At 37.0% G+C, this 13,928-nt stretch overlaps 1 protein-coding gene across 1 annotated transcript in view; it reads right to left on the bottom strand.

Moving 5' to 3' along the window:
- The window catches only part of csmd2 (CUB and Sushi multiple domains 2), a 280,903-nt gene that overhangs the window by 169,597 nt on the left and 97,378 nt on the right, over positions 1-13,928 (bottom strand). The window contains exon 5 of the mRNA XM_026288864.1: positions 8,051-8,258. Within this exon, the coding sequence (XP_026144649.1) occupies positions 8,051-8,258 (208 nt within the window). The remainder of the gene's footprint in view (positions 1-8,050; positions 8,259-13,928) is intronic.

The raw sequence follows: 13,928 nt of genomic DNA, 5'->3' as shown, positions 1-13,928 counted from the left end.
GAATGTCCTAAAAGATATATATAGGCTCCCTCACCTCATTCATATGTACCGCTGTGTCATTTTGTCCTCCATTTAAAAGCTCTTGTAACATTCCGAGAGGGGGAAAAGTGTTGATTTAGGTCATGACACTGATAGGAAGCAACTAAATATGAGAGTTTGCTGACCATTTTCTTCACCTACTCCTGTCGATTTTGATTTCAGATGGGCGTCTGCTAGGCTGAAGAGTGAGAGAGATAACTTAACACGCCGAGTGGATGCGTGTAAACAATCTGATATTGCTAGACACCAGCTAAGCAACGGTCATCCGTGCCGTTTTGATGGATGGCTCAGTTCGAATGGAGACATTAGACCAACACATGCCTAAATAAAACAGGACTCGTGAAAAAAAAAATGGTTGATAAGTGCATCGGGCGGACTAAAGAGACAGCTATTGATTTCACGCTGTCCTTGATGGGAAGCCAACACATAGTTTCAGTTTAATTCCGCTGCTTCAGCAAAGACATGGTGGAAACATGAAGAGGGTGAGAAGTTGTTCTGCACCTTAGAGATATTTATACAAGCAGGAATCTAGATGATGCAGTGTAGATTTACTTACTAAACATTACAACCCAAAATACTGCAGGTTCTCATGTCCCCAGGTGAACACTGGATAAATAAATAGAGAGAATACCTAACCACAACACATATGTTTGCATGTGATCTCTACTTGCATGCTTTGCACATACTCCTCCAGAGCATATGGTCCTGTGTATTATTCATGGAGGGTATACGTGTGTAAGGATGGGAAGGATCTACTTTACATGCAGAGTAGCACATCTCGAGGTATAATTGAAACGGCAATGTCACGAAGCCCAACGCGATGTCGTTGTTAAGGCTTATGTGAAACGGCTTGCAGTACAACCAGAAACCATAATGATAATGCACTCAGCTCCCGTCATCCTGACAGCCCCCTTCTTTGTCATTTCCTCAGGTCTTCAGGAGAAGAAGACCATAGTTACATGCCACACTTACATGTGATGCTTTCAGGCAACTTTGAGTCATCTTAAAAATGACAGTAATTTGTCAATTTCAACATAAAAGAGTCCTTCACACAAAGATTGTCAGTATTTACTCACCCTCATGTCAATCCAAAATAATTATTGATTTACAGATTGATTAACTTTGAGTCAATATTGAAGTAGCATATAAAAGTGCAAGATAATAGTCACTATTAAGATTAAATAATATTTTGATTAATATAGTATTATTATTATTATTATGTGATGCATCGAGAATCCTAGAATAGTCACACTGTTGCCCTCAGAATCATAATTGAACCAAATCTTGAGGTAAGTGAATATTCTCATCGGCTTCCATAGTAGTGAAAGGAATATTACAGAAGTCAATGGGGACCATCAACTATTTGATTACCAGAATTCTTCAAAATATCTTATTTGATGTACAACATAAGAAAGGAACTCATTCAGGTTTGCAACCACATGAGGGTGAGTAGATGATGACAATTTTCAGTTGTGGGTGAACTATACCTTTAAGTCAGTCTTTTAAAATGAATAATTCAATGGAGCCTCATATTGTACATTGTAGTTTCATGATTACAATTCACTTGTAACATTTAAAATAACAGTTTTTATACAAAACAGTATAACATTTAATTTAAATTATTTGTAAAAAAAAAAAAAAAAAAAAAAAAATATATATATATATATATAGATAGATAGATAGATAGATAGATAGATAGATAGATAGATAGATAGATAGATAGATAGATAGATAGATAGATAGATAGATAGATAGATAGATTAGCCTGATAAACTACGGGTTTTTCAGGCAAAATTGTAAAACCATTGCATCACTGAGTGAACATCAAAACCAGATCAGTCTAATTTGTGTATTAACAGGTTTATTTTTTAAAAAGCTTGCTCAAAAGAACAATTTGTACAGAAATGAGACTGGGGAAGTCACTAAAAGAAAATCAGTCTTTAGAAAATATCTGTAAATCTTCTTCAAAAACCTATATTTTGTGATTCTGGCTGTGCCGTCCCTTTAAAAGACACCAACCCGTTGCATTGGTTATTATGCACATTTTGTTTTCTGTCTTTTTTTTTTTTTTTACTAAATAATACATTCAGTAACAAAGATGAATTAGATTTTGATCTGGGTGAATTGAGAACAAATTGTGCATGTGTCTGAATCCCCCCTTCGAAAGACAATTCATTCTGTTTGAACTCTAGCCATCTTGAGTCAGAAAGAAAAAAATAATCAAGACAACGGGAGGAGGGAAACATATGAAAGAGGAAAAAAAACAGCGCAAGTAACGAGAAAGGCATCCAGTAGAGAAATGGTATTGATATCCCCCTCCACAGTACGACGCTGACCTGCTTTTACAGTCTGATGTAATTATCCGTGGCATGTGTCTAAACCATGGAGAACTGAACATTTGCAACACTCCTTCAGATTTCCATGCGAAACGCAACACCTTCCGTCCCCAGTGTTCGTTCTGGCCAAGTTTCGCACCATTTTAAAAACGGTAACCAGAGGGCCGAGGAGGAGAAAAATAAAATAAGAAACGGCATTTATTATGAACGACTTCAGAATGGCACACTTTCATCTGACAATTAGAGCAGCCTGCCTGCATCCTGACGTTTCATGGCATCTCAATAATAATGAGGGGGAGGTTGCAGGGGAAAGACTGACAAGAAGGAGATTGTCTCTGCGGGGATCTGCGTGACTTGACTGCTGATCAGTCATCATGTTTAACACCAACACGCACCGAAAAACCAATGCTATGCCCCAGTCCTCCACCAATGGGCCGAGGCATACATGTTTATCAGGATAAATGAAGAAATAAAATTGTGTCAATGATTTACAACGCTTGTAGCTTTTTTTTGCTCTCAGGTTGTTTTGTTAAGCGCCTCTCATAAATAAAACTTCACCTCTTAAAACCAGGCAAATGTGGTGCAGCACACCGATGACAAATCCTCTGCCAGTCACGTGAATCCAGACTGTAATCTAAAGAGGGCGACAGGAAAGCAAGTGGGCAATTACTTGAGCCTGCGCCGCTGCCAGCCAAATGTGCAAAACAAAATGCGCGACACCCGTCTCTCTGTCCGCGTCCAAAACGAACAGCGAGATATTGCTAGAAGCGCACAGGGTTTTGTGAATGGCAGCCAGCAGAATGACAGATTCTCCCTGAGGACTTGGGATTGGAACATCCTGGTCTCCAGCATGAATAGACCGAGACGGGCTAAATCAAGTGCTGCGGAGGTTAAAACACAGCTGGGGAGACCTTAAGAAGGAAGATGTACGTCAGCAACCAACAAAGGCACGGTCACAAGGGTATAGCGCACCAGAGATCTTCAGAAAGGAGAGAGATGTGAGATTTCTAGGAGATGAAAGAGTACTAAATGTGACTTGTGTGTTCTACAAGTCAACTGATGCGCTAAAAGATTCAGCATGAGCTTAAAACAGTCTAAGGTAGTTTGACAAGCTGGTTTTCATCTGGTTTCACTAGTCACTAATCCAGTCTCCTTGCTCAACCAGCTGACAAAAACCTCTCTCAAACCAGAAAGCTAACCAATAATAATAATAATAATAATAATAATAATAATAATAATAATAATAATTTTATGCTACTATGTAAAAACTTGGGGGCAGCTACAGTTAGGGATTACAAAATACAGAAAAACAGCAATTCTGTGAAATATTATTACAGTAACCGTTTTCTATTTTAATAAGAAATCACTCTAATATGCTGACTTGATGCTCAAGAAAGATTTGTAATTATCATTGATGTTAAAAACAGTTGTGCTGCTTAGTGTTTTCTTTTATACTTTGTTCAAGATTCTTTGAGGAGCAAAGCTGATCAAGAAATATGTTCATTTGAAATATAAATGTATAGAAAATGTATAATTTCAATTGCTTTTGAACAGTAGTATGTACATTTTTCTATGTCTAACAATCATATTTGTTAACAGCTAAAGATTCCTAGCTAATAAATAAATATAATAAATAAATAAATTCCCTTCAAGATTCAATGCAAAACAAATAGCGATGCTATTAATTTCACAATTTAATTCTTAAACATGGATTAAATAGGCTCTGTATTCAAAAGCTGATCTCATTACTGCATTTGAACCTCTACAACAGTGACAATAACAAATATAACCACACAAACCACACAAAAAGAAAAAATAAACATTTACGCTGCAATGCATTCTGGGATCTTACAAGTAAGATTTGGGGGCAATATTTGGGGAAATATTGTTAGTCTAATGAATGTTTAAAGGAATTGAAAGCAAATCAGATTCCTTAGCATCTATCATTTAAAATCTCCATACGTGGAATCAAATGTAATTGTTCTTTTGATATTGTAGGACATTAGAACAACACTGTGTTCACCTAAAGAAAAAAAAAAAAAAGGCCTGCAGAATGACCTTTTGAGGCATGGCTCCATCCCAAAAATCCAGTGCTTTCTATAAATACCAGTCTCTCTCACAGTTGAGAAGAAACAGGTAATCAATAACACAAGTAGTTATTGAACATCAGTCAGTCTCGATGGAGATCTACAGATAGAGACTGGTGAGTCAGAGAAAGAGAGAGGAATAAAGCATTGTTTAGATGCATAAGTAACAAACAATCCTTATAGCAGTGTTTAGGTGCCTAGGGCATACTGGCCGGCTCTCTGCTCTCAACCCTGCTGAGTAACAAGAGATGAGGGAGAACCAGAGGACTGACAGCCTCAGATCTGCAAAAAAAAACCAAGCAACAGCAAAAGGATCTCTGATGTATCGAATATAAAAAAAGAGTAAATAAATGAAAATTAAAAATAAAGTTAATAATAATAATAATGTATTTGATTTATTTATTTAGCCTTTAAATGAACAAGAAAGTGATGAACACAGGAAACTAATCATGATAGGTTGTTTTGGACATGGGTTACTGCACTTAAGCACCACTGTACAATGTATGAACATATGCACTATCCCACCAAGCCACGACTGTGGCAATATTCAAATAGGTCAAGAAAGATAAACCCTTAGTGGGTGGAACATCATGTGAATTCATACGAAACTGCCTCAAGTGGTGTCGATAACATGTTTTACCCGAGCAGGATACTCATGGTGATATAGTAGTGTTATTGCCGCTCAGTGGATCTGTGCTAAAGGAGATAAAGAGGGAATGAGGGTCTCTGGAGTGATTCATGGGTAACCCTGCTGTGGGCACATGACTGAGTGTCCAGTGTTATTTGTTAGGTCCTGTACAGCACACAGACATGTCTTGTGCCAATCAAATGCTCAGGGTGATAAAAACAGGTCCTGAAAGAGCAGCACTGTTTTTCTTCCTGATCACTTGTATATTGATTTTTGCACATGGCCTTTGACATTCCTCCTTAAGGGGGCGTGTCTAAAATGATGACCATTCATATTAGAGACCTCTGTTTATCCTTCACCTTTACACAAACAAACACACACACACACATACACACACTTGTTAATCCTCCTACTCAGACCAATCCAAACTGCCAGCTAAATATCTAAGAAATCTGGAGATGAAAATTAACAGCAACTTATGCCAACGATAATTTATCTAGGATACTATGAAATCTACTTTATCACAAATTTTTAGTTTTATGTTTTAATTTTTCCATTTTAATGGAGTTTAATATACAATATCTAATCTATTGAATTAATTAAACTTTAACAGCAGTATATTTTATACCAAAGTATTAAAATTATAGTTACTCATGAAATTAGTTTTGCTTTTCTCAGAGATGCAGTTCTGTGTCTGTTTGAATTTGTTTCTGGATTCTGTGTTTTACTATTTCAAAAGAAGTCCTTATCAAAAAAAAGTCTGCTATAAAACAAATATACAAAAAAACTAACAGTGTATTTATCTTAAAATGTAATCAAATTAAGTGCAGCACGAGAGCTTCACCGTTTTAAATTAAAAATTGACCAAAAATATGATATTGTGTGATATTCCTTAAAAACAAAAACTATTAATAAACTGTATTTTTGTTGTTCTTGTTATTAGTAGTACTATTAGTATTACATTTTGATTATACATGCTGTACAATAATAACTGTAATATTTTTCTGTCATAATTTCTTCAAGTTAAACCAAACCTTTATTTTGGCAGAGAGTGAAGACCTTGTATTAAATAGTTTCTATTTATCTGACGACAGGTTTATTAAATGAAATTATGATATGATCATGAAATAAACTCTCTATTGAGCAGCTCTGGAGATCAAATATACATGTATGAGTACGAAACTGTGCTGCTCATTCACACAGAGACATTAAGACATGCAGAATTAGCATTTGACAGCAGACCTTTTTTGGGTTTAATATTCATAGATATTAGCCCATTTGATTAGGTATACAATCCTACCTTTTAAATTACTCATCTAAATTCTCTCTAAATTTTTCAGTACGCAGAAATACTTCCCCAATCCCTCAGATAAAAAAAAAAAAAAACTAACCTGGAGTTCCAACTGGTGCTGTGCAGCGATTGGCTGCTCTGACAGTATTTGATGCTTCTTTTGTTAATTTTTGGGCATTTTCATTGTTTAATTACCTGTGAAGTTCTGGTGCTGGGTTGTTCGTTCCTTTCTTATTTACTCTCCCTGAGGCTTCTAGAACATGCCAAGGCCGAACGACACAATCTCGTCTCTCTCTGTCTGCTCGCTCCTCACCCTCTGTTAATTGCCTGTTTAATTAAGGACTCAGCAGTGACCCCATGCATGGTGGCAGCAAAGGGACAGAGAGAAGTGGGGTCTATCGATCGCCTCCTCTGGCCAAGAACAACCTTCCTTCAGCACTCCTCCGTTGACCTTCAGAGAAGGGTGTATGAGCGGCAGACATGCATCCATGCTTCATGACTCCAGTGCAGGGTGTCACGACTCAAGGTGCACACACGTATAGGACTGGACTCCAGCAGAAGCGAGGCACTTGGCTCCACAGTATTTTTTTTTTCTTTTATTGGTCTACAGACATAAGCTGTTAATTTACATGCCAACTGATGCAGCTCATTCTTCAGAATCTACAGCATCAAAGGAACTAAGCTATGGTCTCCAAGTCCCCAGCATTTTCACGGTGGTCCAATTAGCCACCATTCTTCTGGGAAACTACTGTCAACTTATTTTTATTATATACTTTTTTCCCACAGCTACCAGTCTACAAAAAAAATTCTAAAAATGTAACATTTTTTTTTTGTTAGCACTTTACCATTTGGTTAAATTTGTTAAAACTGCGATGTAGCAGAAGCAGCAACAGATTTTTTTCCTTCTGCACTGTGATACACATCCAAAACAGACTACTGAAAAAAAAAAAAAAAAATTGGTCTGGACTTTTATGCAAAAGTTATTGATTGGATGGAGGAAAATCTAAATGTGATCCGTAGGTTGGTTGTAAGAAAGTTTTGTGTTTGAAGCAGACTAAATTATTGAAGTCATCCAACATATTGTATACATTCAGGTTTCCAGCACTTTCCCCAAATAACAACTCAGAAACAACCGAAAAATGGCATCCTTCTCTACATATTAAAATGGGATAAAAGAAAACAGTCTAGCATATACTAAAAATTACACACTGCCTCATCTAATGCCACATTCATGTCCACAGCCCTGAAGCAAAAAAAAAAAACCCTATCTTGATCCAATAAGAATTTCTGAGAGCCTGTTACAGTACTTAATAGGTGTGAAAAAAGAAATTGTGTGAACGTGGAGACTAAGAGGCCCATAAAACCATTTTCATAAATGAACAGTACTCCGGTGCTCCCCAGACAAGGTTTGCGATGGACTGCAACGTTTTTATCCCCTCTATTTGGTCCAAGCTCTGTGCGCATTATGTGCTGAATAATTGAATCAAGCTGTGATTTGGTTCTGTTCCATTGAACAAGTGCTGAGATGTTTCATGACTGTGGTTCTCCTGGCTTCCTCTCTCTTGTAAAACACCTACCCGCTGCCAACAGCACCACAACAAGCGTTCTCGCTGCTTAGACTTTGTTTTCCCCAGCGACGCCTGAAAAAGCAAACTGTTAGGTCACTCACCACTGAGAGGATCCTTCTGTGCCGGTTATCTCCAGAACGTCGTAGTCTTCTTCCAACTGAAAGTCAGAGAAGACCAAGGCGATGGTGTCTCCTGGTTCGGCCAGCACTGTCCAGGTGCAGTCTGCGTTGTTGTTGTACTCCTGGGGGTAATTTGGACTGGTGATGACACCACTTTGACCCCGTAGTGTGCCGCCACAGCCATCATCCGCTGCGAAGAGGTGACACACAAATACAGACACATTTAACTTATTAAATCAGCTAGAGAAGAAATAGTTGGAAATAGGACAACGATAACATGCCATGGCACTCAGTGGAGGTCTTGAGGTTTCGGGCAACACTCGCAGGCCAGTGATGCAACACATTGTAACACGGGGGTAAAGTAATTGAGATCTATGTAAAATCCTGTTAATTATTTGTAGTCAAAACCTGTTCTACTCTTTAAAACTGTGTTAAGGAGACGATTATATAACAAATAGGCACTTAAGAGCTACTGTGGTAATTGAGCCCCCTGGCTCTCCCAATCTTCCTTACTGAATCAAATGCAATCTCTCTATTTTTCGCTCTCTTGATGCTCAGTCTTTCTTCCTGACAGCGAGTCCGTGAGGTGAGGATAAAGAGCCGGGCCAACTGAGGGTGAAGGCGAAGCAACAGACCTACTGACTTCCCTCCCCCGTTTTTTATTTTATTTTTTTATTTCTATGCATCCCTCCCCTGAGAAAAGGAAGAAATCAAAACTTTTTGACATGGAAAAAAGTTGAGTCTAGATACCTGACCTCCTTTTCAAAAAGAATATTCCCCAACATCACCTAAAGAGCTATTGCCTCTAGGACGACATACATATTATGAATATAAAAAATTGTTAAGACAACCAGACTGCATCGAAAAGCATTTCTCGAAGTTGATAAGTTGGAAAAACTCTTTGCTGGAGATCGTACAGGTAACTGGGGACTACAAGATATCCATGGTGAGTTTTGGTAGAAATCATATTGAATCTGAGATGTTTAGCTGAGGTGTAAAGGTTGGGTCATCTCAACAGACCTTAGTCAAGGAAAAGTCCAATTTAATCATTGACATGAATGAAAACGAGGCTGTGAGAAATAGAAGTACAGTGCGTTCAATGGACATAACGGTTGTTCTGCTGACAAAACATCTTTACAATAAACTTTGAGTAGACAACAACTCCATGAAACAGTTTTGAAAGTTGTGAGTTTTGAAAAGTACATGTGATCTAGGACCTCCACAGTGCATGCCATTGTGTAAACTAAGTCTATACCCCTATCAATATGGCATCTACCCTGATTAAAGTCTATTGAAATAGCAATTCTTCAAAGGTTCAAAAGTCTGAGACTAATATTTATTCATTTGTTTGATAATACCAGCTTAACAATTAACATTATAATACATTTCAGGATGTTTTATTAAATTGTTGATGCAGAAATGCTCAGAAATTATTCTTCTGAATTTACAAATCTAATTCTCTGGTTACAAGATTTTTTACAAGGTTTAGTAAGATTTTAGTTTTTTTAAAGAACTGTATTATGCTTATCAAGGTTGCATTTACAGTATTTGATCAGAAATACAGTAACATTGTAATATTACAATTTAAACTCTTTTCTATTTGAACGTCAATTTATTCCAGTGATGGCAAAGCAGTCTTCAGTTTCACTGACCCTTCAGAAATCACTCTAATATACATTGATTTGCTGCTCAAGAAATGTTTCTTATTATTAATGTTGAAAATTGTGCTGCTTATTTTTATTTTTATTTATTGTGAAAACGGCAATACATATTTATTTCTGCGTTATCTGATTAATATATAAGGTTCAAAAGAACAGTATTTATTTGAAATTGAAATAAACATTACTATTTATGCTAAAATATTGTTTATATGTTCTCGCAAGCTTTTGAACTCCACTGTGTGTAAAAAATATAAAACATCAGACGTACAGTAAAAAGACACCCATGCCCTGTAAAGCCTCTAGTTTGATAGCTACAGAAGAATTCTGAATTATGGGTGCATGCCAAGTGGATATGTTGCCTTCCAGGCAAGTAAAGGAGCAAAAAGCCTCTGTGCGAGTGAGTGAATGAATCATAATGATAACTAGGAGCCTCTCTAGGGTAAAATAAGGGTTGAGGGGAAAAGAGAGTGATGGGAGGTTTGTTTAGGAGAGATTTGAGTTGGCGTTCATGTGTGTGAGTTTGAGAGGGAGGAAGGAAAGACAACGCCAGAGAAAATGTGAGTCATCGCACCTACCTACCGTGCAAAATTCTCTCTCACCAGCCAAATAAACAAACTCTATGTCAGAGCAAGTGCAGAGTGTGTGTATGTGCCTCACACAGGTGAAGGAGCTTGCTTGTCACTGATGGGTGATGAGTTCTTCTCTGACAGGCCAGCATGGGAATCATTAGCGGTGACTGGATAATCGCATGATTTCTTTTCTGCGAGTGGAAATCGGCGGGAGGACCCGGGCCCTGTCAGTCTTCCGTTGGATCCGTCACTCTTACATTTCCCCGGAGAGACACAGAGCATATGTGAGGAGCAGCCTCTGAGAGTTCTAGAACAGAGGGATGGAGAAGGGGGAAAAAAAGAGCAATGGAGGCAGGGGAGGGAGGGATTGGAGAGAGGACTGGCTATTGGTATTCCAGCCAAGAGTTTCTTTCACACTTCAGTTGAACACGCCGATCACTGGTCGAGCTCTGCTTCTCAGTTTGGTCGTTTGATCTTGTAGAGACTTTGTGACTTCATGTCTAAACTGCTAATATTTATAAAAGGCTTTGTGAAAAAGGATTTATCGTTTGCAAATACCAAAAAGCATGACTAGAAACTAGTTTTCATGAAGGAAATACCAGTGCTCACAAGTGCTGGCTTTGATGAGTACACATATGCAAGAAACAAATGACCAATCACAATTCATTATGCATACAGATGTCAGAATCACTACATATTGTGATCACTACACATACAATACTGTTTAAAAGTTTGGTGTCAGTGATTTTTTTTTATTTTTTTTTTATTTTTTTTCAATTGATAAAAAAATGACAGAATGTCACAAAAGATTCCTATTTCAAATTAATGCTGTTCTTTTGAACTTTTCATTCATCAAAGTATCCTAAAAAATGCATCACAGTTTCCACAAAAATATTAAGCATCACAACTGCTTTTATAATTGATAATAACGATAAATGTTTAACACAAAATTAACACATCCCTGAAGGATGGCAGTGAAGGCTGGAGTAAAAAAAAAAAACGCTAATTATTATTATTATTATTATTATTATTATTATTATTATTATTATATATAATAAATTACAAATCTGAACCACCCCAAACCTTTGAATGGTAATATGTATAACACTGCACTTTTTATATTTTATATTACATTACTTTGGCAATTGAATTTGTAATTATATTATGCTAGCATTACTTTTTCATCTATTGACAGTTGATGGAATGATAATTTTTTTTTTTATTATTATTTTTTTTTTTTGACTGGCAATAACTTTTTGGAAAGACAATATTGTGTTACTACAGCAAAGCCATTTGTTGTGTCATGAAGTACAGTGTACAATACTCTATACTCTAGTGCACATTGCAATCATTCATTTTCATAGTATGTAAAAGTATCAAAGCACCCCCATTTTTCCCCATTTCCTTATATCTACTGTATGTGACAGAATTTTAGCTTAAATCAATCGTTTTCTTAATAAGCTCAAGCAGACCTTTGAACTGTCCCAAGGAAGGCTCTTTAATGTCAAAGTGACTTGTTCAATTGGCTTGGACAAATGGATGATGTGTGGTGCATAGAGATCTAAGCTCCTAAAAAAGATGGTCTGCTTGTGTTTCATGTCTCTTCATACTGCCTTCCACAGGCTCTGCGGCTGCCATGGTAACACAGCAGCGAGTGGTGTGCAGCGGCACCCTGAGACTGGAGAGCCAGCACTGATAGAGAAGAACAACGGGGAAAAGACAATGATTTTGGAGGAACAACAGATCCAACCAGTTCGTGAGATTTCAACTTCTCGGTTTTCTCCTATCTTCTTTTTGGAACGAGCATTCCTGTTAATTGTACCATAGTGGAGAGTGGCATGCCAGCAGCCCGCCATTTTGCCGTTTTGAATGCAGAACACTGAATCTATTCCCACAGCGCGAGTGAATGAGGGGTTTGAGAGGGCTGTGAGGATATAGACCATGTGGAGAGGCTTAGACGCAGAGATCTGAACGTATATGTTCAGCTGGGAAAGTATTTATTACTGTAGGCTTATTACATCAAATGTTCATAGCATGCACTATAGGAAATGGTAAATAAGTCAGACTTAACGATGGGAAGAGGCCTGGAAGATAAGCAGTAATGAGGACGGAGAAGCAAGATGGCTTCTGGAGCTTTACTGACACAGTGCGACTCCTTTAAGGGAAATGACCCAACCTCTTGCCACCTACTGTCCACCCATAATCAGAAGCAGAGCCGAAGCTATCTGTGGTCGGCTATAACAGCCTTTGAGTTAGTTTTCTCTACTTGTGTACAGAGCAGAACTTCATTTGGTGTTATTCACATGTTTAATTAATTGTAAAACCATTAAAAATAAAGAGAGACAAAGCATGAAGGATGATACAAACAAATGTTTAAGGTCAATTCCCTTCTGACTTAATCTTTAATTATAATATATATAAAGTCATAGTTAATGGTTTATTAATAGCGAGAATTTAACCTTAAAGTGTGACCAAACTTCCATATTTTAAGATATGTCAGAGCAATTATTAATTATTTTTTTTTTTTATTTTTTTTTTTATTTTTTTGTTAAAACAGCTCAGACATGCATTGTGTGTCTGGGACTAGGCTATGAAACTGGGGTTAAGGTTACTTCCCTTATGACTTTATTCTGATTACAGAAGTCTATTTATAGATGAGATGATAACTCTAGGATTCCTCTTGTTGTATTAAAAATAAAATAATAAATAAAATAAAAATAAATCAATTAACAAGATAGCAAAAATTGAACGCAATGGTTGCCACAAAATATTACAATATGCTAAATTAAGAAGTTGTCTATAGGTTGATTTATACTCGAGTCAAACCAATGGCATAGCCTGACATACCAAAAAAGTAACAACTTGTCAAATCTATGCGATCCGCAATCACTACGGCTGGTCTGCTAGAATCCCACCTTCAGAGGTAAAAAAAAATAAAAAACATTTGATTTCATCATATGTATTTTTCGCTTGCGACATAACTACAGTTAAGTCAAGCTGCAACAAAAATTGCCACCATCATTGCTGTTATTTCTCCAACAACGTACATAATAAGCTGCTGCTTCTACTGGCTTTTGCCTTAATCTTGTGGGTTACACCAGCAACATTCCTTTGGAGACTGCCCACTAGTGGTCTGCATCTGTAATTGTACCTTGTCATGGACAATAACACAGACGAATAACATGAAAACCAAGTTGAGGCTATAGCATAAGTCCGAGGTATATCTATAAATCAGCTTTAAGAATAGTTCAGTTATGACTCTATTTGCATTATATAGACTATAGATGAGATGTCTTTATTCTTTGTCACCCTTTTTAAACCAAAAAGTTGGTTTAAAAATAAAAAATAAATATATTAAATATGTAATATATTACCCTCCCTGTACCCTTCTGCATGCTGGCTAAGAACCAGTAGATTAACTTTACAAGAACTGCAGTATGATTCAAATACAGCACACTTATGTCTCCTGTAAGATTTTTCATGAATACTTTATTGTTAAAGTTAAGAAGGAATGAGCAGCTGGAGACATATGGTTGAGACTCCGTAAAATCCATGAACTGTTAACACCTGGCACTAACACCTAACACCTGAAAGTGGAGTGATGTGGTGGTGCAAAAAATAGATCAAAAA

This window comes from Carassius auratus, chromosome 19, assembly GCF_003368295.1.
Source record: "Carassius auratus strain Wakin chromosome 19, ASM336829v1, whole genome shotgun sequence".
Taxonomy (NCBI): Eukaryota; Metazoa; Chordata; class Actinopteri; order Cypriniformes; family Cyprinidae; genus Carassius; species Carassius auratus.
This window is presented reverse-complemented; position numbering and strand designations above follow the sequence as displayed.